Genomic DNA, 24278 nt, shown 5'->3' with positions numbered 1-24278 from the left:
TACAAAAAAAAAAAAAAAGTAGCTAAAACATAAAAGGATCCTAAAGTAAGAGGAATATGAATCTGTTATATTTAATTTTAAACAATACCAGTTGCCTAGCTGTCCTTCTGAACCCCTTCTTCCAAGCAGCTGACAAACAGTGAATTCACCATTTGTCAGCTGCTCTCCAGCCCAGTTCTGCTGACCGCCTGAAAGGGGCCTTAGCCATGGACCCAGCATTCAGATCAGAGGTTTTTGACAGACATCTGACGAGATTAGCTGCTTGCTTGTTTCAGGTGTGTCATTTAGAAACAGATGCAGAGATCAGCAGGACTGCCAGGCTGCTGGTAGTGTTTATAAATAAATACAGCAGATTCATACCCATCTCACTTCAGGTTCCTTTTAAACTACCTACTTTTTTTAAAGTTACATTTAGATACCGAAAATCACAATGAAACATATTTGAAATACTTATGAAACGCTACTTTTAAAAGCACTAGATAAGTACAGACTTTCACAAAAGACTCAAAAAGCAGAAAAATACAATTAGCGCCAAAGACATCTTAATAAAAGTAATAACATAATAGCATAATAGCATGCATATATATCTATACAAAAAAGCAAAGGGAAAAAAAGATTCTCCCTGGGAAAGCAAAGTTTGCAGACACTTACTCGTTTAGCTATACACAGAGTTCGCAATCCATCAACTGCATAACAGTTCAAGTAATTCTGAGTTTTGGCTTGGATTTTTCTTTGGTACGTTGCCATAGAGTTATCTAAACAAAAAATAAATAAAATGCTAAATTTATAAGACTTTTCCCAAGAAATAGGTTACAGTGTAGATCATAAACTATTATAAGGACAAGTGCAGTTACACATTTGCTCTCTGAACCCTTGAAACGTACCTATGGTACTCCAAGCTTGGGATGTGCCAATAAGAAGATATTAATTCACTGGCCTCTACAAATTTATGCAAGGTAACACGGGGGGTGTTACCTTGCATAAATTTGTAGAGGCCAGTGAATTAGGCCCCCCCCCCCCAAAAAAAAAAAAAAAAAAGGGAGGAATGCCCCTTTCCCCCAAGGAAATAACAGAGTAAAGGCTCGTACACAGGCTTGACTTAAAACGGCTGAGGCAGCTGATAACGACTGCCTCACCGAAAAATCAAGCATGTTTACAGTGGCCCCCCGACCCACAAGGGATCCGCCCGGTGAATAAACTCAAACCCCCCCCCCCTTCCCCATGGCAGCCAATTGCATGGTCTACATTGCTTCTCCCGCCACGTGATGCCTTGCATGCGTCATTCTAGCGTCCCTACGCATAGTAATAGAAGTCGTTGTCAGCAGCCCAGTGATGTCGCCCAATGGGATCGGGTCCTGATCCCGGATGGGCAACATCCATCAAAGATGTATATGCACCTTAAAAGGAGGTGTGAGACCTATGGAAGCTGCCATATTTATTACCTTTTAAACAATACCAGTTGCCTGGCAGTCCTGCTGATCTTTCTGGTCAGTAGGGTCTAAATCACTCATCTGAAACAAGCATGTAGCTAATCTTGCCAGATTTGTCATAGAAATCTGATCTGCATGCTTGTTCAGGGTCTATGGCTTAAAGCATTAGAGGCTAATGAACCTGCAGACAGCCAGGCAATATGTATTATTTAAAAGAAAATAACCATGTCAGACTCCATATGCCTCTCACCTTGGGGTCCCTTTAATAGCCATCACATAGCAACCACAAAGAATAAAGTGGCCCCTTCCTAGGTAGGGAGCACTGCAGGCAATTTTAAATGTTGGGACAAATGGATATATACATTATTTTTTACACATCTTTAAAGCAGTGTTCTCCCCAGGCTTTTTTAGCCAGGTGCTCCACTCTGCTAGTTTTGATGAGCACCCGGCTGTCATCGGCTCACCTCCTCCTTTGTTGTAAGCAGAGTTTTGCAGAAAAGAGCTGGCCTTCCATTCTCTCATTTTTCTCCACCGGGCTATTTTTTCATGCCACCCGGCTGGAAAAAAATTCTGGGGAGAACACTTAAAGGATACCTGAGGCAAATGTAATATGTTCCATTTTACTTACCTGGGGCTTCCAGTCCCTTTAGTCTTGTAGGTCCCTCGCTGTCCCCCTGGTCCACTTCCTCAATCCGCTGTAGGGCCTGATGAAGTCAGCAGGTCGGCCAAGTCACGCACTACTCTGCATGCGCTAGCCTGGTAGTGCACACATGCTTGATTGCGCTCCCGTTGCCAGGAGTGTCCTGCGCGTTCACAATCATGAGTCTTAATGTACTGCACATGCACAAAAAGCTGCACCATATAGAAATGCAATAAAGAGTGCGGTGTGGGCCAGCACAGACATAGCTTGGCGCAGGTGCAACTTGGCCAACCTGCTGACTTTTTATACTGTGTAAAAAAAGCGTTTGATCCATTGTCTGACGCATTTCAGCCTATGGGGGACAGACTAACCACCACCACAAGCTACATGTACCATTTGGAAAATCATGATAGACCGTGACTCTTGTCTTGGTCTATCACTCATTTCAATATGCTATGCAGTGAGGATGGACGCCAGCAGCCGTCCATCTCAACTGCCCCTAAAGTGGAAAAAAAGATCTTCCCATCTCCACATAGTAGTCAGATAAAATCCAGGGCAGTTACCAAGTAAATATAGCGATGGAGGCCCTTCAATGGAAGGGAAGCATCAAAGTCCCCTTTAAGGCAGCTTTCATACTAGGACCATTGCATCACGATCGCAATAGAACACTGATGAAAGTCGCATTGAGCATCAGAAGTGTTATGCGAAATGTACAGTTCAGCACATTGAAAGTATGCTTCACTGCCACTGTAAAAGCGCACGTTCTCTGGCAAATGCAACACGTGTCATGTTATACTGGTGGATATAGCCGCAGCTGCACATAAATTGATGTGAATGTACCATTGAAATATAATTGCATTGCGATTATACTGTCTGTTATGAAGGAACTGATGCAGTGTAAAAGGAGCCTATAACCAGATAAAGAATCTTCCATAACTACATCCTCTATCTCTAGTAAAATATTAATGAGAGGCTTTTTTGGCTTGATGCAAATGCTGTTGCAATTTTTATGGAGCTTTAATGTTAAACTGCATACGAACTGCAAAAAAAATGCAGTCCTTGGTCATCCAGACCAGCACAGTTTGTACTCCATGAGAAGAGGATTTCATCACACTCACCAATGCTGACCTACTCTGTGTCCTAAATGGGTTTCATAAAGTGTACACTGAGCTGTCATGTGACATAAGGGGATAGACATTCATGTACATTGATCAAGCAGCAAGTACAGGAAACTAAAAAAAAGGTATCCCCCTCCCATGTTTGTAACAGCAAGTAAGCATGGCTTCTCTCAGTCCTTAAAAAAAGAGACTGGCTTTACCCTCTTTTCTTAAGGTGCAGGTATAAGTGGCAAGTGTGGATGTGGAGCTCTGCAATCAAGATTACCAAAATATATAGACATGGAAGGGGGGCCCTGATCGGTGACCAGACACCATGTGATCACACCACAGGGACCACGAAGAAGCCACACTAAGTTGGAGTTACAAAATGACACATGACAGACAGTGGAAGTAGAACTCCGGTGTGTAATAGCTGAAGGTCTCAACGAAGGACTTGGGAGGCACCAGGGATTCCCACCACAACAGTAAGCAGCTTGGTTTTCCACCTTGGCATAAAGCTATATAAACTGTCGGCCACAGGGATCAGGAGTCAATCCCTCGGGCAACAGTTTGGTGCTGTACAGGTATGTCACCAGCCCAGAGACTCATCTGATCTTTAGGTAACGTTGAAAGTTCCTGTACATATGCTAGTCGCACCTAAGGCAGCCCTTAAAGGAAATGCAATGTAAAAATAAACTGAGATAAACCATTGTATCTAGGATTCTCCTAAAAAATGACTTTTTAGCTATCCCACAGTTTAATTTTAAATCCACTTTTTAAGTATTCAATGCTCAATGACACATACAGCTAAACTCTATGAACTATTGATCCTTTTTATCGCTTTCCTGCTCTTTGAAGTCATTTTCTACCAGGAAATCGTTTTATGGCTGTAATTCCTTATCAGTGATTGTTACGCTATAGTCTGACCCGGAGAGAAACTGTCACTTGCACACCTGAGGTTTAACTTTTTCAGGCAGAGAAAGAAAAAAAAAGGAACACAGAATAGTTATTTGTATGCTTGGCACTGTACATACACGTCTATCTCATCACGTCTCCTTGTGTATCCTTTAACAGCCAACACTGCTGAAATAAATCCATTTCATCCAATCCATAGACTGCTCACAGTTTGTTCTTGATTTCATATACCTGCTTCCAAGACAGTGTACATCACAGATTGGTAACAGGAGTACAGAAGAAAGCGTAGGACTACCTTTGTTATTCAGAGCTGCTTGCAGTCTCCTTGGATTGGATAAATAGAGGTCCTGTATAGTTTTCAGGGGAATCTTGTACCATTCATCCTGTAAAACATTGGCAAGTTCCATTATTAATGAGGATGGAGGTGGATAGTGTCCTCGAATGGATCAGGAGGAACATGAGTTGAACTTACCTGGGGCTTCTAATGGTCCCCCCCAGACGTTCAGCGCCAACGCAGCCACTCACCGATGCTCTGGCCCCGCCTCCAGTTCACTTCTGGAATTTCCGACTTTAAAGTCGGAAAAATCACTGCGCCTGCGTTGCCTTGTCCTCGATCCCGCTGATGTCACCAGGAGCGTACTGCGCGGGCACCATATTGGGCCTGCGCAGTACGCGCCTGGTGACATCAGCGGAAGCGAGGACACGGCAACGCAGGCGCAGTGGTTTTCAGAATTTAAAGTCGGAAATTCCAGAAGTGAACCAGAGGCGGGGCCCGGAGCATCGGTGAGTGGCTGCGCGGGCACAGGATGTCTGCGGGGGACCATTAGAAGCCCCAGGTAAGTTCAACTCATTTTCCCCCGACCCCCCTACAGTATTCCTTTAAAGTTAAGACATATCTGAAGGTGAAAAAGATAGAGTGCTGCTTAATGATCTCACCAAAAACTAAGCACAAAATTGGCAATGATCGTCAAATTTTATTTAAAAGGCTTCTAGCATTGACTGAACTGCCCATGCCAGCAATTTACATCTCCTTCAAACCCCAGCCCTCATCTATAGTTATGAAAGGCAATATTAACACATGTAGTGAAATACTGAAGACAGACTGACATCAGTAATAAGGTGAGTACCTATTAAACTCAATACAAATGAAGTATGACAATCAAAGCGCCAGTGTTAACTCTGTAGGACACAGCGGCTAGACGTATTTCACAATATTCATAACTATAGGCGTGTGTAAGAATAGGAGAAAGACACAGAACATGCACCACTTGTTACCTTTGGAACATGGTTCAGCAAGATCCAGAACAACAGAGTCCGCTCCTTTAGTGTAAACAACAATTTCATCTGTAAGAGGATGTCTGACTACAACGGACATCCTTTTCCTGGCTGAGTCAAAACCCAGGGTGTGCAAAAGTTCAAAGTTTAATCTCCCCAAGTAAGGTAGCTCCACTGTTACTTGATCAGCCAGTCTACCAACGAGAGAGAAATGATATGCTTTAGCAGCATATACAAGAGCAGCTTCATCAGGACTCTCTGCTTCATAACGCAGCTCCCCTTCCTGTCCATCTCCTGTCACTCTAGTACCATGCAGAGAGCCCTGGCCATTAATACTTATTTGTGGAGAGCCAGACAGTTTTCCTTCAAGCTTTGTAAAATTGCCTTCAACTGAGCAGGATGACAACATACTGGATCCAAGTCTTTGCATAGATTTACTAGTGGTAAGGCTTGATGAACTGCTACTATTTGATCCAGAAGTTAGCCTACTTGGAGTAAACCTGCGGATGAAGTCTTCTATGCTTTTAACAGGAGATTTCAGCTCATACCGGACTCTCACCTTAAAAGAAAAAAACAAAAAAAAGTGTGCCGACTTAAAAGATGGCTGGACTTTTACACAAAAGCATATGTTGATATCCAATACAGTGAAGCAAATTTGCAAGCTTGCCATTTTTTTCTGAAAATGAGCACAGTAATAAAGCAACACAGCAAAGCCTTAAATCAGTTGAATTGGGTGCCACAGTAGGGTAGAGTTTAAATTTGCGTTTGCTATGATGGCAGTGACTAAGTAATTTGGGCACCTGAGTTTGGCTATACTACAACGGCACACATAGTACCAGTGGCCGGACAAGCATAAATGCTTTCTGGTTAAGTTAGAGGATGAATAAAGCAGTTATAAATAAAAATGCAAAGTCAGCTCTCAGAGTAAAATAAGTGTAGTTTAGAAACGTATAATTTCTAAATGAATAATACTCATGCACAAAAGCAAATATGCTAACCGTATGGCATATAAAAAGTAGGAAAACATGTTTTTATTGATTATTATGTCAGGGTTTTATACAGCTTTAAGGACCACAGGCTTAAAGTGAACCTCCAGAATAAAAATCTACTCAGCAACACTGAAAAGGCTTGGTGTTTCTTTAACAGTTTTACAGTATGTATTTAGAGAGTTAAGCCTGTCTAATTCCCCCTCGTTTGTGTCTAATCACAAATTGTCATTTGATCTCTTCCTGTGTCACATGACTGCCACGGCAGATAAACTCATCTGAAAGCACAAGGTGTTAATAATACGTCTGCTTCCATGAATCAGGAAGTAGAAACACTGCAGATTTATTGTAGGATTTAGATCAGCTGTAACAAAGAAATGTTTTTTCTTCGAAGATTATGTTGTTGTGCATCTTTTAGAGCAGAGAGGACTTTCTGAGTTCCAGGTCCACTTTAAGGGGGTGCATATTAATTTGGCGCCGGTCAGTTCGGCGCGGTGAGAGACGAACGACGGCCCTCACCGATGCCGCTAAACTCTGAGACAGTGTTGAATACTATTTCCCCTCTGAGTTGTCGCAACTCGGAGGGAGATGTAATTCGGGGTCTGGCAGCCGCCGGAGCCCCAAATTACCGCTACGCACCCCACGCAGCATAGCATTGCTGCTATGGGGTGCCCAGTTTCGGTGCTCGGCTCTCAGCGCCGCGCGCCAAAATCAGCTGATCCGACTTTAAGGGGTTAGATTTGTTAAAGAGACTCTGAAGTCTCGTTTTAACTGCTTTTCTCAAATAATCCTTTTCAGCATGAATGCCCCACTTGAATCACCGCATTCCCACGGCAGATGGGCGTTTTATTGCTGTGTAATAGACCAGCAAAGTTCTACGACTTTGCTGGTCGCAGATTGTGCTGCCCTGGGGAGGCTAAGCTTTGAGCTGCAGCTCAGCCTCTCCGTAAACAATCTCCGTGAACCTCCGCCTCCTCCCCGCCCCTCTCAGTGAAAGACGACAGAGGGGTGGGGAGAGGCGGCGAACTGCAGAGATTGATTGTGGAGGAGGCAGAGCTACAGCCTAAAGCTCTGCCTCTTTGAGGAAGTGAAGCCCTGCGAGCCCCGGAGCGTTGCAGGGCTATTACGCAGCAATAAATCACCCATCCGCCGAGGGGAGCATTCATGCTGAAAAGGATTATATGAGAAAAGCAGGTAAAAAAAAGCGAGACTTCAGAGTCTCTTTAAGCAGCCATATTAGTGGAATAGAAAACCTGGTTTATTCAGCTCCCAACAAAAATAATTAGATTTGGAGCTTGAAAGCACTCTGGGCATCAGCATTGTTGGCACAGCCAGAAAAACATGTTTGTTTCCATTTACTTTTTAGGAGAAAACATTGACTTGCATATATTCGTCATTGAGCTAAGTGTGTGTTTTATCCAAACTTCTTTTAACTCACTTCCGTGAAAAGTGCATTTTAGCTCATTCCTGAACTGGGGTTGCATTACTTGGAAAGCACAGGAACCTTGGTGTTCCAGGTTGACTGACATAATGAGTTTTGAATCAAAGCCTGACAGCTGACTTTTGCAGACATGAACACTGGATCCCATGACCTTTATGGTTAATAAATTGTAGGGGTTCCTCTAGCTGGCTCATTTATGTATCCACATGGAACTTCACAATTTCTGAACCAATGAGATCCCTGCAAGTGGCTTACTCCTCCACCTACAAGAAAGTTCAGTGATTACATACTTTCTAACCAGCTGGGAACTGCATAATTGGCTCATTCATCTATCTTCATGAAATTCAACGAACAACACTTTTGAACTGCTGAAATCCTACAATAGCTCTTTGACTATTTTCAGGATTATCAAACAAAACATCTGAACCACCTTTTCTTATATTTATAGAAGTTTAACATTTAAAGGGCAGTTTGCATTGTTTAAAAGGAAATAAATATTTATTTCCTTTTAAACAATGCAAACTGCCTGGCTGTTCTGCTAAACCTCTGCCTCTAATACTTTTAGCCAAAGACCCTAACAGCAGATCAGATGTTTGACTCAAGTTGGACTGCATTTGCCACATGCTTGTTTCAGGTGTTTTTCAGCCACTACTGATGCATTAAAAATAAGCAGGACACCAGGCAACTGGTATTATTTAAAGGGAACCCGAGGTGAGAGGGATATGGAGGCTGCCATATTATTTCCTTTTAAACAACACCAGTTGCCTGGCAGTCCTCCTGATCATGTGTCCCTAATACTTTTAGCCACAGACCCTGAACAAGCATATGCAGTTCAGGTACTCTGACTCATGCTTTACTGGATTAGCCATGCTTGTTCCAGGGTTTTGACATAGACACTACTTATGCCAGAAGATCAACAGGGCTTCCAGGTAACTGGGATTTTTTACAAGGTAATAAATATGGCAGCCTCCTTATGCCTCTTACCTCCGGTTCCCTTTAAAAGGTAATAAATATGGTGGCTCAGTTGTCAATTGCTATTTAAGTGGCAATTTATGGTGGCCAAATAAAACACATTTCACTCTAAAGCTACATACACATGCTAGATTAATCTCAGCTAAGGCAGCTGATAAAGAGCACCCTGGCTAAAATCTAGCTTGATCAGCCTTGATGCATCAGCACGTGCCTCCTCCCCCCACTTGCAGGCTAGTGACGCTTCTCTAGAGCCTCGGGCCGCACTGTAGCCCAAGGAAGCAATTCCCTCACACTCCAGAGTGACTGTCTTCGTATAAGCGTATGAGGCTTAACTGATTGATTACAAAATAATTAGTGTAAAAAGATCCTGGTTGATCACATTACCTTCTGTCTAGGCTGATTTGGAGCAGTTACAACAACCGTATTGCAAATAGTCAAAGCAACAAAAAAGTCAAAGACATCCATAAGTTCTGGGGTGATCTGGGAGAGGAGGTCTTCATGGTTTCTCATGATCTTTAAGGCTTTAGTGCAATCGCTGACCTTTTCCAGAAGCTTTGGGTCAGGGGTGACATCTTTTTCCTTGAAAGATACAATTTTAAAATGGGTAAACTCTGTAATAATAATAAAATAATATTGTAGCTCAAAAATTCAGAACAATACAATGGCCAGACCATGCAATAATGAAGCCCTAGCAATGGAAGAAGAGATAAGAGATTTTGTTTCCGCAATAAAGTCTGATGTACAAGACAAATTCTAAAGCTGCAGCGTCACGTCAAATCACTGAAACAAATGCAGGAGAGACCGATTTCTCCATAAGTATACATTCTGTGTAGACACGCGAGTTTTGGTGATCTGACATTGATGGTAATAGTATTAAATATTATTGGTAATATTGTATTACAGGTATTCTACAATATAGTGCCTATACGATATGTACCCAGTAGCCTACTTTCGGCTACAGTTTAGCAGAAAGTCAGCTGCGTAAAAGTAGCACCCCAAGCAATAACATAACCTCCCCCCACCCTATCTTCTCACACTAACCCTTGTACCGATTCCCCAACACTAAAATTCCTACCAAAATGGCTACCACTAACCTTCCTACTGATATGCGTAACACTGACCTTTCGATATTTTGGCTAAGCAAGGGTGCATCTCATGATGCTTGCTCACAATCTGGGCTGGCATCGAGCAGTTCCGAGACTACTCCTTGCCACTCGCCCACCTGCACCTTAGTCTGCGTCCTTTATTATCATGTAAGTGACCGTTACAATAAATCACATTTGAGGTTTATTCGTGGTACCGACATTCTTTGTTTAGATGTTGGCTAAAATGCAGATAACAATGGCTCTGGGAAGATCTATTAACCGACATTAATGGAATCCTAATCAGAACACATTTCAGAGTAGTCATAAGGGAATGATTAAATAAACTCACGAGTTATTAATATAGACAACACTTCGTAAGGTTGTACAAAGCCTGTAAGAACCGTCCTTTTATGAACTCTGCATACAATTTATGTTGACCACATATCTTTAGTCTCATCTGCAAAACACACTGAAATAGCAGGCCAAAATTAGTGATTGGCCTTCAATACTGTGAATTTATTTGCCATTCATGTTATTGCTCTCGAGCTGGTAAAGATATAGGAGCCATTTATAAGAAATATATTTCTCTACCCAGTAGTGAGGTACGTTAGCCTGTCTATTTTAATTACAATGGGTTGTTCAGTTATTTGCCTCTCACTTCACATTATAGCACATTTATAGGTAACAGCTAACTTAGGATGTGAACCTTTCCTTTGCTGTCATATCGTTATTGACTACCCCTTACCATTGGACTGCTAAAGGCAGTGTGCTTGGAAAGGATGCTGGCTTTCATGGCTTCTGCTCTGCTGCCAGTTCGCCTGTGAGTCTTTGTACTCTGACTCCTATGAACCACTTTCACACTGTGGTGGCTACTGTTGCTGTCTCTTCTGGGAAGAGTGGCTGTTTTTGTTGCATTATCGTCTTCCTCAGACTCTAACTCCTGATAGGCAGCTAAACGTTTGGCTGTAAAAAAAAGAGAGCATATCACTTAATGCAGACCATACATTTATTATCTGAATTATACTGTATGTGTAGCATAGCTAAGAAATAGAACATTAGTTGCAAAGAAGAGAGTCTCATTGTTTTCCAGTACAGGACGAGTTAACCCCCCCCCCCCCTCTAGTTATCAATGCAAAAGCGTTTCTCTGAACTATTCGACCCACTGGGTCAATGCAGTACTGCTTTCTGAACAGTCAGACAGCTTGATATAAGGTTTTACTGCAGGGAAGTTCAAGGAGTAATTTCCTCTTTGCTGTACAGCTTAAAAAAAAAAATAAGTGTGTTTTTTTTTAAACTGCCACTGTGACAGCATGATGCAATGTTACAAAGAAAAGCTATAAACTGAAAATAAAAACATTTGCTACTAATGTTCTAGTCATGATCCATGCTATGCAAACAATTCATTATATAATAAGTTTGTTTTCGCCTCAGGTTTGCGTTAACGTCACAATATTTGCCTATTTCAATATTTTTAGTTCTTTCGCTGCAAAATAGAACATTTTATTTATTCAAATTGACCCATAGCATCTATCAGATGACTGTCACGTGAACACTGCTTCTCGTCTGCCTCATACAAGGAATTCTGGGAGTGTGATGCCATCTATAAAATAGTCACTGTGCATACAGAAGAAGTGATCAGAGGTATATAGCAGTGGCTGGATGGTGTACTGGTTAAGGGCTCTGCCTCTGACACAGGAGACCTGGGTTCGAATCTCGGCTCTGCCTGTTCAGTAAGCCAGTAATTCAGTAAGGAGTTCATTGGGCAAGACTCCCTAACACTGCTACTGCCTACTGAGTGCGCTCTAGTGGCTGCCTCGCAAGCGCTTTGAGTCCGACAGGAGAAAGGCGCTATACAAATACTGCCATTATTATTATTATATGTATGGCCCATTTAACTAGGAGGAAGACCATATTGGCAGTACAGTGGGAAAATGGCCTTGCAGTGCTGATGTCCTGTGGGTGCTCCATTTTTTTCCACAACCCAAAAAATATTACTGGCATGCTTTCCACAATGTGTCCTTAAAGAGACTAACACATTTTTCAGCCTTATTTCTTCTATCCTGTAAGTTCCTATACCTGTTCTAATGTGGTCTGTCTTACTGCAGCCTTTCCTAGTTGCACAGTGGCTGTATTATCTCTGTTATATAATCTAATCTTTTTTCCTCTGACAGCTTTGTCGGGCTCAGGCACTCAGGCAGGAATCTGCTGCTCTGCTTGTAATAGGATAGAAGCTATACACACCCTCTCCAGGTCCCCTTCAGACTCTGCATGAGTCACAGACTGACCTCCTCTCAGCCTATCACATGCCATGTCTTTTGTTTGTAAACACTGCCTAAAACTGGCAATTACAAGCCAGGATTGCAGCAGGGAGTGGCCGAAACAGCACATAGGGGTTTAGGAGAACATAATGAATAGAATGGTATGCTTTTTATATTGTAAGAATTTTAGAGTACAGATTCTCTTTAAGTGTGGATGAGACATTGGATTGGAAGTCCTGCAAGCTAGGTCGTGACATTATGCACACTATGCAATAACCCCACAGTGAAGAATATTAATGCACTGCTCATTTACCTCAATGGGCATATTCCTATCCTTGGATTGTAATGGGTACGGTTATTTTGAAATACTATTTAAAGTACATTTCTGGATAATGTGCACAAAAATGTGCACTTACTGTAGTATTTGATTGCAGCTATGTGCATTATTTTATGTACGCACAGAGCAACGTTGATTTTGTGGGGGTTTTGGGGGTTTGCGGCAATCTGCAGCATTTTTTAAGGAAGGTGTTGGTTTTAAAATGGAGAATATCTGTGTTCGATATAAGGAAGTCTGACCAGTGGACGAATCTGTGCAGTTGTCATTAGGAATGTTTGCATAGTCTGGTAAGGCTGCTGGGTAGAGGACATTAAGGGCCCGTTTCCACTATAGCGTTGCGGAATCGCCGGCGAATCACCGCAGGCAAATCGCATGCGGGTGCGATTCCGCATGCATTTTTTGCCACAATTTCGCATAGGTAAGGGTGATGCGATTTTAACCATGTCACTGCCTGTGTGAATTAACATGGGTACCTATGCGAAATCGCATGCGAAATCGCGGCAAAAAACGCATGGGGAAAACGCATGCGATTTCCCTATTAAATACATTGCGTGCGATTCGCCTGCATTCCACACGCAGGCGAATTCTCAGGGCCCTACCCTGCAGATTTTTTCTGCACAGAAAAACGTGCGGGGAAATGCACAAGTGGAAACCGTCCCATCCACTTGCACTGGCTATGCGAATTTGCATGCGGGCAACGCATGCAAATTCGTGATAGTGGAAACGGGCCCTGAGAGTCAGGACTGCTGTACGATCACAGATGAATTTTTAAGTTTTTATAAATTGTTGCATCATTTACTGGACAGATGCAAGAGTTATTTTATTAGTCTGTTGTATTTTATGAGGTGGGGTTGTGGCTATCCCTACAGACTCTGTGCAGCCAATTGAATTTTAGCAGATAAGTGATACAGTATATATTATTACTATGTTTTAAAACCGCAATAGGACCACTCCTGCAATGTTCTCACACAACTGCAGGGTCCTTAAACCACAGAATACTACTAAATAATACATCTGAAGTCCAGAGGGTACATGCACAATGGTGATGTCTTAATACTGTTTGACTAGTTTGTAAACTATGCTTGCATGGATTTCAACCTGGTCTTTGAAATACATGTTTGGCCAGTCACGCCGCTAACAAAATAATAGAAATCGTGGTACACCATTTACACTGCTGTTACATTTATGCAAACTCATTTGTCCCCTAAAAGTAGTGCATGCTGAACTTTGCTATGATTGTGTTTGAGTTAAAGTCGATAAAAAGGAAAAAAGAAAGCCATTAAAAACAAGGTGCTATGTGGGGAAAAAAAAAGAAATGATGGAAAAATACACACCAAGTGTACTACGAATATTAAAAAAACTAAAATAGCACAAAAAAGGTGGGGGGGGGTTGGGTTTGCATAGCAGATTTTATTTGAAAAAATGCTCATATGGTTCATGTACATTTCAAAGCAAACATGGCACTTATCTGGAAAGCAGAAACTGATCACATGAAAGCTGCGTGCCAAAACACTCAACAATTCAACAGTTTTCTTATTGGTCATTATGGACAGCAGCCTAAGTTTTTTGAACTATTTCTCATTCTCACATTCAGTTTTCACTGCAGGTGAACTCTGACCCTGCCAACTCTGATGTCACTTTGGATATGGAACATCAATACTCAAATTGCTATTCTGAGTTTCACTCATACAGTCACTTCCTGTACGAAAGTATTCTCATTCACAGGCCAGTGGTTATTCGAGATAGATAACTGTTCATAGAATAAACCACTGAGCCTAGCACGAAAGTACATCTTTCCCAGTGCTGCTAATATACTGTATAAGATACATCAACAGTGGGGAGAAATATTTCCTAGTGGGAATTAAATGCTGCTGATATGAAGGCAGATGGGTGACAAATTAATGCACTTCTGTACTTATTGCTGCAGCAGCAATGTCTAATAATAAAGCTCTGAGCCAGCACAGCCCTGCGTTGGCAATCAGAGAAAAGTAAAACAGATGCCCATCTCACGGGGCACTGGAGTGCGCATAAGAGAACCAACAGCTGAAACATTACTTTCACAGATGGCTCTGTTTTGTAGATAGCAGGGATGCTCAGGTAGCTTACTATGCATTTGTCCCACAAATTGCATCCCCAATGTGATCGGGGAAACGAAGAGCTTCATCATTTAAGGCTGCCTCAGGCATTTCTGCTATCATAAGTATGCACAGAATTTACTGTAATCCATAATGACAGCTCACACAGAAGTGGAACTGGAATAATCAACCTGGTTTTACACTTGTGCGTTCACAGTAAGTTTATTGCTTTATATTAAGCTACCAGACTGCCATGATTTATGAATACAAAGATTGAGCTCCAAAACAGAAGCCTTTTGTCTTATGCAACCTTTTGTAAATGTCTAAAGCAATTTATACATTTAGAAAAATGGTTTGCCAAACTGATCATTCCTGGTTGTTTTGGGTGACAGTTTAGAACTGGATACTGTGCAAACACTGCTTCACTCTCTACCAAACAACCTGTCCTGTTCTATGTATAGAGGAGGGAAGAGCATGGCTTGGCTGGTATCGTGGGAACCCTGGATAATCCATATTTTTAATTCAAGCCACTATGAACGATCATTTTGGGTTATAAAAAAATCGAAGGTATGTAAGACTGAGGCAAGAACTGGGGTGTGATCAAGTTACCATGGGGCCTGGCCAACATAGCACGAGTGGGCCCAATAAGAATGAGGCATAGCAATACCTCAGTCATACAAGGACATTATTACTAATGACAAGTCGATAGCCCAGACATACAAATATTACCAGGCATGAGCAAATATCAACAAGCCGAATGACATGCAGATATTGTCAGTCAGATTGTCTCACCTCAGTGATAGCCATACTCCAACAGTGTAACTCTTCTGACTCTGCACTGCTGCCACTCTTCCCCATTTCTAACTAACATCCAACCTCGGCTGCGGCTGCTTGTTATCTGCGTTGTTTTAGGCTATGCCAGAGTTATCTGCTGTCACACGCTGCTGTCCCTGCTGGACCCCTACCACAAATGTGTATTCTCACGTCCTGCTGTATTAATCATGTTCTGTTGTATTACTCTTGCCCTGTACTACTCGTCTGTTGTCTTGACTCTCTGTGCCTGTCCATGTGCCAAATCCAATTCCGGGCACAGCCCACCCGTGCTTGGCGAAATAAACAAATTCTGATTATAGCCACTCACTGTTAGCACTCTCCTCCAGGGAAGCAATTATGTCCCATTGCCACTCTACCCCACTGCCACCATTATAACCCCTCACTGCTCTCCTCCAGGGCAGCCATTATGTCACTACCATTCTTGCCACTCTCCTCCAGGGCAGCCATTCTAGCCCATTCAATGTTGCTATACTCCCAAAGTGTGGCCACCACAGCAGCCATTATATCCTTACCAATGTTGCTACAGTATGCCCTTTGATATTCTCCACCATATAGTGTAACCAATAAGTAGGGGATTATGCCGTTTAGTCAAAATTATTTCATTTTTGCTGTAGCTGTTCCAGATAAATTCTCTTTGCAAAAAATCATTCACATCACCACGACATCTGTGCAAAAAGTATACAGCTGCCAAGTACAGGTGGGAATAGCGACACCAAATCACGAGCATACAGATTTCCGAGACTTTTGGGTCAAAAACTAAATTCTTTTACCATTGGCATCGTGAGAATACTCTATTCCAGAGACTGTGCACCGTCTGAAGACCATCTTATTCTCAGTGAGTGTTCCAGTTTTGTCAGAGAATATATACTGTATCTGACCCAAGTCTTCAGTGATGTTTAGTGCTCGGCACTGTAGACGGGAGTCAGTTTCTTCATCATACAGGTCTTTGTCTTGGTGAATAAAATACACTTGGCAGATTTTCACAATTTCAATGGAAACATACAGGGATACTGGAATGAGCACCTGAAAATACAATACACAGTTTAGTCAACAAGATATTTCTGGTCAAACTAAGCTACAGAATTAGTAAACACAGTAATTGGACTAATCAGCAGACAGCAGCTAGTATTTCATGCTGAAACGGATATGGTCTCTAGCATGGCAGTGTGTCAGGTAAAGGTTTAAATAAAGTTTTAGGTTTTTACACCTCAGGTTAGTTAATAATGAGCAATTTATTCCAAGCAAAACTTACTTTGCCACTAAAAATGACTTGTTCCTCAAATTATCTTCCCATCTACCTAAGGCAGTAGGCCCAGTACACACCTTAACCTTTGGTCACTCTAAACATCTGATCTAGTCTAGATAGCCATTTGAAACAAGCATGAATCATCACAATGTTAAAAGTCGGGCTGTGTCCAAGCATTCGTGAAAGATGCAAACAATTCTGAGTTGGAAATGAATCCCTCAAAGGTAGAATTGTGTCCAATTGGTTTACATACAAAATTGAGAAGTAGTGAGCCTGAGCAATGTTCAAAGCTTATTCAGCGGAAAACAAATGGAGCTCCCAGGTATCCCTTTCCACTACACACAGAACAGTTATAAGTTTCTAATTTTCCCTGAAAAGGGTTGCATCAGAAACAATCAGAGCTCAGAGGTTTGCCATGATCTCTTCCTGTTAAGGAGATCGTGGACTGATAGAGAGATCCCACACTATCAGTCCACAATCATTGCATTCAGAAATATTAGCTGGTTACTGGTCCACTGTGTAGTTTTTTCATAGTTTAGGAAGAAATCAAAGTGTAAATGGATGTACAGCATACTGTCTGCCCTCATGCATTCCAGACAGCAGGAACAAGTGGGACATTCATGCTTGTTTCATGGCCCGTTTCCACTAGAGCGATGCTATACAGATTCGCATAGACAGTACAAGTGGATGGGACCGTTTCCACTTGTGCGAGATTCTGTGCGGTATGTGGTGCAGAAAAAAATCTGCATGGCAGACCCATCAGAATTCAAATGCTGCACACGATTCATCGGTAATGTAACTAAATAGGAAAACTGCAAGCATTTTAGTCTTGCGGTTTTCCCGACGTTTCCGCTTAAAAACCCATGTCAATGCTTGCCGGCATTGACATGGTTAAAATCGCGTTGTGCAAACCATGAGCGATTCCGCGTGAAAAGCCGCATAGAAATGCCAACGCATCCGCATGCAGATTTTTTGCCGCGATTTTCCCATTGAAATCGCGCCGCAGTAGTGAAAACGGGCCCTTAGTGTCTTGTTAAAGTTTTTGTATTACAAGTTACCTGTCCAAGCTTCAGAAGAAACTATACAATCATCTTCTAATTTATACTTTATACTCTAGGTTATGGAAGACCTGCGTTTACAGTAACATAAAACATGTAATTACACATTTTACACAATATGGTTATCTTGTTTGGTTTTAATTTTTCCTTTGAACTGCAGTATTTGCATAAAAGGAACCTGAGCACTCACTAAAAATGAAATAGTGACATACCTGGGGCCTCCTTCAGCCCACCGTAGGCCGCAAGGTCCCCCAGCGTCCTCCTGGCTCCTCTCCCGGTCCCGTTATGGGACGACTTCAGCCTGAAGTAGTCAGGGCTACTTCCCGCTTCCTCAATTCATGACATCACCCCAGCCGACGGCGTGAGTCCTGCTCATGCGTGGTTCTCTAATATTGAATCACGCATGCGCAGGACTCCCACGACGCCCACCATGATGACGCGTAGTCGGCCAGCATGATTTAGTGAATTGAGGAAGCGGGAAGCAGCCCTGTTGATTTTAAGCAGAAGTAGTCCCATAATGGAGCTGCCAGCTGGGACCGGGAGAGGAGCCAGGGCGACGCCGGGGGAACCTTGCAGCCTACGGTGGGCTGGAGGAAGCCCCAGGTAAGTCACTATTTCATTTTTAGCGAGAGCTCAAGGTCCCTTTAAAATATAAAACTACATGGGGAAGAAGTGGATATAAATTTGATGGGTATGGGGTAGAGTCAGATAGATGGAGGTTGGTAAACTACTGTTGAGAACAGGGTATGAATGGATTGTTAATGGGGGTGGCCAGAGAGAAAATTGATGGGGTTGAACAGGGTTACAGACAGATAACTCATCCCTGTGTACACCTCTGCTAAGCAAATGCATCTTAAATGTAGTACCGCATAGTGTTGTATTTTATTCTTTGCTGGGATGTGGAGATTTAGAGGGTGATTCAAGCTTAGTGTAGATTCAAGAGGGTGACCACCCATCAAGGAACCCTATTTTTGGTGTGATGGTGACCTATACAAAGCTCTATTCTGTAACCTAAACAGTCATGAGCCTTAGGCATGCAAAACCCAAGCTCAAAGTTTGTGCTTCACATAGTCAATGAGGTAACTTCATGAAAACTCTCTATTACTGAGCCCCTGCAGCATGGATAAACCTAAATTCCTATGAAAATGGATGTCACAAATATGAAAGTCTGGAAGTAGGTTGTATTGGTGCTGCACCTCCACTAAGCTAATCAAAGCTGGGTAACCACTGTAGCAGTTATTATAAGGATTTGTTATTAAAGAAACACTATTAATAACCAAGTGCTCTAAAATGACAATTTACAAATAATGTCTGAGTAGCTGTGTAAACATTTTCCTACTTTTCATGTTAAATATCAGAGGCAAAAGCTTGAATTCATTGTGCTTAGGATTTAGCTCTATTGGAACAAATCATTTGCAAAAAGGGTGTCTGCTTCTATGCACAGCCAGTGCTTTTTTTGCATATTAGACTACAGAGTATTTTACTCTGAAAGCAAAAAAAGTATGAAAAGCTGTGGTCAGGTTTCACAGACAATTACAAATGTGTATAACAAGTTACATTTCCTCAGCTTTCTGCAGTCAGCTCAGTCAGAGACATGCAGCTGCTGAGAGTTTCCTCACACACAGGGTCAAAAGATGTACTGTGAGGGAATTCCCCCCTCCCCTCATGGTTCATTCACCTGTCAGATTTGAGCAGGCTTGCCCTCAGATAAGAGTGAAAGGATTTTGATACAGTAAACAAAAGAGACAAACAAGTGAAATGTATACATCATTATTTACCAGCACTTCAGGAACTCTCTCAATCCCAGGTTATGCTAAGTACACACGATACAATTTTCTGGCATATTTACCTGTCAGATAAATTTTTTACAACATGTCCGATCTAAATTTCATCCGATTTTCCAATCGTTTTTATGATCAATTTAAATAAAAGTGAACAGAAATCGATCGGAAAATTGATCAAAATTCAGATCGGACATGTTGGAAAAAAAAAAATCGATCTGGCATGTAAATCTGACAGAAAATTGTATTGTGTGTACCTAGCTTTGAAAAAACATGTTAATCGAAAGTGTTACTTTAGGCTACTTTCACACCAAGACGTTGTGTTTTAGGGGGCGTTAAGGTCGCATAACGTGCCCCTAACGCAACGCATGGTGGTGTTGAAGTTGGACGTCAGATTGAGCTGCGTTATGCAGCTCTCAAAGCAGCGGCTCCAGGTTAGTGATAGGAAGTCTGGATCTTCTTAAGAATTCGGATCATTTGAATTGGATTATTGAAAAGATCCGGATCTTTGAACCAAATCATTTGAATCATTTTACTAGGGAAGCAGACTGGGTGAAATGACTAGCAGGACAGGACTTTCACTGCACTGTACATTCTGTATGTTCCTGTTTCTTCCAGACAGACATCCACTGTGAACCGAATCTTTCATTGTTATGATCCGGATGATTCAAATCACAAAAAAGATCCGGATCAAATGAACGATTTGTTCATGATCCGGACAACACTACAGTCCCACCACAAGTCATCACAGTGCAGTGAATATTAATTAGCCATGTGGCTGGCTGCGGAGGAGGAGGAGGGGAGACCTCCTCCTCCAACATTACTCAGCATGTGCAAGCAGTCTAACGCTGCTTAGCCCAGTATAACGTACAGCATGCAGCACTTTGTTTAAACGTGCTGCGTTACTATGTAACGCAACATGGGCACTGTGAACAGCACAATTGATTGCACTGTGCTGTGAGTTAGGCTGCGTTACTGGCTGCTTTAACGTGGGACTTTAACGTCCCACTGTGAAACCAGCCTTAGTAGTACATATTTTTTTTTTGACCCAAAAAAAAAATAAATACTTTTAGCCACAGCCACTCAACAAGCATGCAGATCAGGTGCTCGGACTGAAGTCAGACTGGATTGGCTGCATGCTTGTTTCAGGTGTGTGATTCAGCCACTACCACAGTGTGCAGCAAGCACCAATGGGGGATTAGGTTCAGATGTGCTATGACTCCTATGGTCTGTGCACATCAGACCATCTATAGCCAAAGTCCAGAAGCGAGTCAGCACCGTCTTAAGTAGAAATATAGCTCTTTTATTGATAAAAATAGAACAGCATGATGTCAAGCATCCATCAGCAGCGACAGCTCCGCTGTTTCGGGCACGCAGCCCTTCCTCAAGCTAGGAAGCAAAATCATCACACTGAAAAATTCAGCATTTCTTAAATAGTATTTACATTAATGAGCTCACACTCGTCCGGCCAATCAGAGGAAGGCAGGGACTGGCGGACCTGACAGGGAACTAATCCCTTACTATGCAAATTGGAGTACTATCGTACCACCCCCAGACATCAGCCTACACCAACCCACCTAATCAGCGGGGAAATCATTACCATGTAGCGGAACGCTCAGGATCCCGGAACCACGCCGCCCCACACGCTGACATCCGCCGCGTCATTGATGACGCGGCCATAAACATGTGGGCATATTCAATCAATGACCAAGGCGCGTCGCAAACCAATGCGAACGCGCCACGTCATCCCAGTCAGGCACGTCACCAGCTGCACCGGGCGATCCGCCCCCGCTATCATGTGGCCTCCTGAAAATAAACACTGTACCCATGGTAACCGCAACGCATTGTTGCGGAGCTTGAATCAGCCAGTAGAGCAGCCCAATCCAGGGATCCCCAGCGCTCCCCCACACCGCAACAATCGTATAACAGCCCTGGATCAATTTAACTTGCCAGTCTCCACCTAGCTCCTCATCGCCGGCCCGAACATTCTGAAAGATAAAGTAAGAAACACAAGATTAAAATGCATCAGCTCCTCACAAAACACAATACAGCACAGATCTATATGCACCCTGACAGTTCATATTCTTTGTTTAATCCCCCTCTACCAAAAGTACCTAACCTCCTGATCCACATGGCCTCCTTCCTCAATAGCAGTTTATGCCGATCCCCCCTCTTTACACTTAGGGGGGCATTATCAATAACCTGAACCCTCAGTTGTGAGACTGCATGTCTACACTCCCTGAAATGACACGCCACTGCGTGGTCAGAACTCTCCCCTCTAATGGCCGATTTATGCGATGAAATGCGATCCCGAAGTGGCTGTGTGGTCTTACCCACATAGCCCAGGCCACATGGGCACTTAATCAAATATACAACAAATGTTGAATCGCAGCTAAAATAGCCCCTAGTGAAGAATTTCTTCCCACTAGAGGGATGTGTAAACATGTCACCCCTTGCCACACTGCCACACATGTGGCAGTGCAAACAAGGGAAAGTCCCATTTCTGGGAACTCCTATCCTTTCAACCGCAGATGTGTGTACCACCTTATCTCTAATCCGTGGCGGCCGTCGGAAGGACATCAGTGGCGGATACCTGAATTCCTGTACTGAGGGAAAAGATTCCTTTAGTATTCTCCAATGTTTATTAATAATCTTATTAATCTGATAGCTCTGACTATTGTAGGTACTAACAAATGCTAGTCTAGGCACCTTAGGTCTATTCTTGGTCCTAGTGCTATCTTTATTATCTAACAAAGTACTGGGATACCCTCTCTTTCTGAACTTATCTCTCATCTGTTCCAACCTACTCTCACGTTTTACAGGATCCGCCACCAATCTCCCAACACGCATCAACTGTCCCGTTGGAATATTATTTTTAATATGTTGCGGGTGAAAACTCTGGAATTCCAGTATGGAGTTCCTATCTGTGGGTTTAGTGTATAGGTCAGTGAGCAATTTGTCACCCACCCTATACACCCATGTATCCAAAAAAGAGACACCTGTGGCATCCACATGTGCGGTCAAAGCAATCTGGGGACACTTACCCTTAAGTTCAAAAATAAATTGCTCAAGAGACGAACGCGGCCCCGCCCAAATGCAAAAGACATCATCGATATATCTCCACCAGCATTTAGCATGCTGGTGGAACAAGGGACTAGTATACACGAAGCTTTCTTCGTATTGTCCCATGAATAAGTTTGCATAGGACGGGGCCACGTTCGAACCCATTGCGGTCCCTCTACGCTGCGCATAGAATGTCCCATCAAAATAAAAATAGTTTTCTCGTAGTACTATCTGTAACAGTTGGACAACAAATTTTCTCTGTTCACTAGTCAGATCAGAGTGTAACATAAGGAACCATTCCACAGCCTCTACACCCCCATCATGAGGGATGGAGGTGTAGAGGCTTTCCACATCCAGAGTAACCAACACACAATCTGTGTCTAATGCACTTAAATTGTTTAATTTCTCTTTGAACATCTTTGTATCTCGTAAATATGAATCTAGTGAGAGAACCATTGGTTGTAAAATCCTATCAACAAATTGTGCTAAAAAGACAAAAACTGAATTAATACCCGATACTATGGGCCTACCAGGTGGTGCCTCCAAACTTTTGTGTATCTTTGGGAGAGTATATAACATGGGGGTTACTGGATGATCCTTCACTAAAAACTTAGCACATTCCTCATCAATGATACCTCGTTGTAAACCCCCTTCAACCACCTGTTTAATCAGCCCCTGTATCCTAAACAAGGGATCAATTTCCAATTTCTCATATACCCCTATTTGTGCCAATTGTTGTAAGATTTCTTGGCGATAATAGTCACTGTTTAACACCACCACTGCACCTCCCTTATCCGCAGGGCGTATAACAATCTGTTCATTATTTTGTAGAGACTTGAGTGCCTCTCTTTCTCCTTTAGTAAGATTAGACATAATTTTTGGTGGATGTCTGTTTAAATTTTCTTCCAATTGACTCAAGTCTTGTTTGACCTTAGAGATGAACAGATCTATAGTGGGGTGACTTGGAGGGGTAAAAGTACTTTTGTTCCGTAGTCCCAAAGGTTTTAAGGACAATTCAGTTAACTCCTCTGTGGTGTGCAATCCAGGCCACCTTGGTACACAGGTGAAGTACTGTTTCAATTTAATTGATCTAAAAAAACCAAACAGATCTAGATCCAGTTGAAAAAAATCTGGACCATTTGTAGGACAAAAGCCCAACCCTTGATTAAGTACTCTGGTTTCATCTACAGTAAGTATGTGACTTGACAAATTAACAACTAGTTGGCTTTGTGGTTCCTCTGACGTAGATTCATCTTGCCTGATGGATTTTTGTTCTTCAAATGTTTGTCTTTGTTTTTGCTTTTTCCGCTGGTATCTCCTACCTCCTCTCCTTCTGTGTCTTGTGACGACTGAGAGGAAGTGTCCTTGGGGGTCACTAAAAAATCTGAAGAGCCACTCTCTCCATCTCCTTGTGGCTTTGGTTTCTTACCCCTTTTAAAAGGAGGATTACGCCCTCTTCTCCTTGGGTTATACCCCTCTCTTTGCCAAGTATAGACATATCCATTTGTATAGTCCATCACATCCCGATGAAATTTTGCTCTTTTGGTATCTTCCACCCCTGTGCGGTATTTCTCTAATTTAACCTCAAGATCGTCAAAGTATGACTGTCCAGCGGCTGGTGACAATAGTCTATTCAACTCTTTTGTGATTGATGTAATCTTCATCAATCACAAAAGAGTTGAATAGACTATTGTCACCAGCCGCTGGACAGTCATACTTTGACGATCTTGAGGTTAAATTAGAGAAATACCGCACAGGGGTGGAAGATACCAAAAGAGCAAAATT

The 24278-nt window shown here is 42.4% G+C and overlaps 1 protein-coding gene across 1 annotated transcript in view; it reads right to left on the bottom strand.

Annotated features, from left to right (window-relative positions):
- Positions 1-24278, bottom strand: part of ATP10A (ATPase phospholipid transporting 10A (putative)) — a 169196-nt gene that overhangs the window by 33097 nt on the left and 111821 nt on the right. The window contains exons 8-12 of the mRNA XM_068268154.1: positions 16116-16368; positions 10587-10804; positions 9141-9335; positions 5358-5916; positions 652-755 (exon numbers count right to left, since the gene is read on the bottom strand). Of these exons, the coding sequence (XP_068124255.1) occupies positions 652-755; positions 5358-5916; positions 9141-9335; positions 10587-10804; positions 16116-16368 (1329 nt within the window). The remainder of the gene's footprint in view (positions 1-651; positions 756-5357; positions 5917-9140; positions 9336-10586; positions 10805-16115; positions 16369-24278) is intronic.

The sequence above is a fragment of the Hyperolius riggenbachi genome, chromosome 2, assembly GCF_040937935.1.
Source record: "Hyperolius riggenbachi isolate aHypRig1 chromosome 2, aHypRig1.pri, whole genome shotgun sequence".
NCBI classification, from domain to species: domain Eukaryota; kingdom Metazoa; phylum Chordata; class Amphibia; order Anura; family Hyperoliidae; genus Hyperolius; species Hyperolius riggenbachi.
The sequence above is the reverse complement of the archived record's forward strand: the minus strand, read 5'-3'. Positions and strand labels throughout refer to the sequence as shown.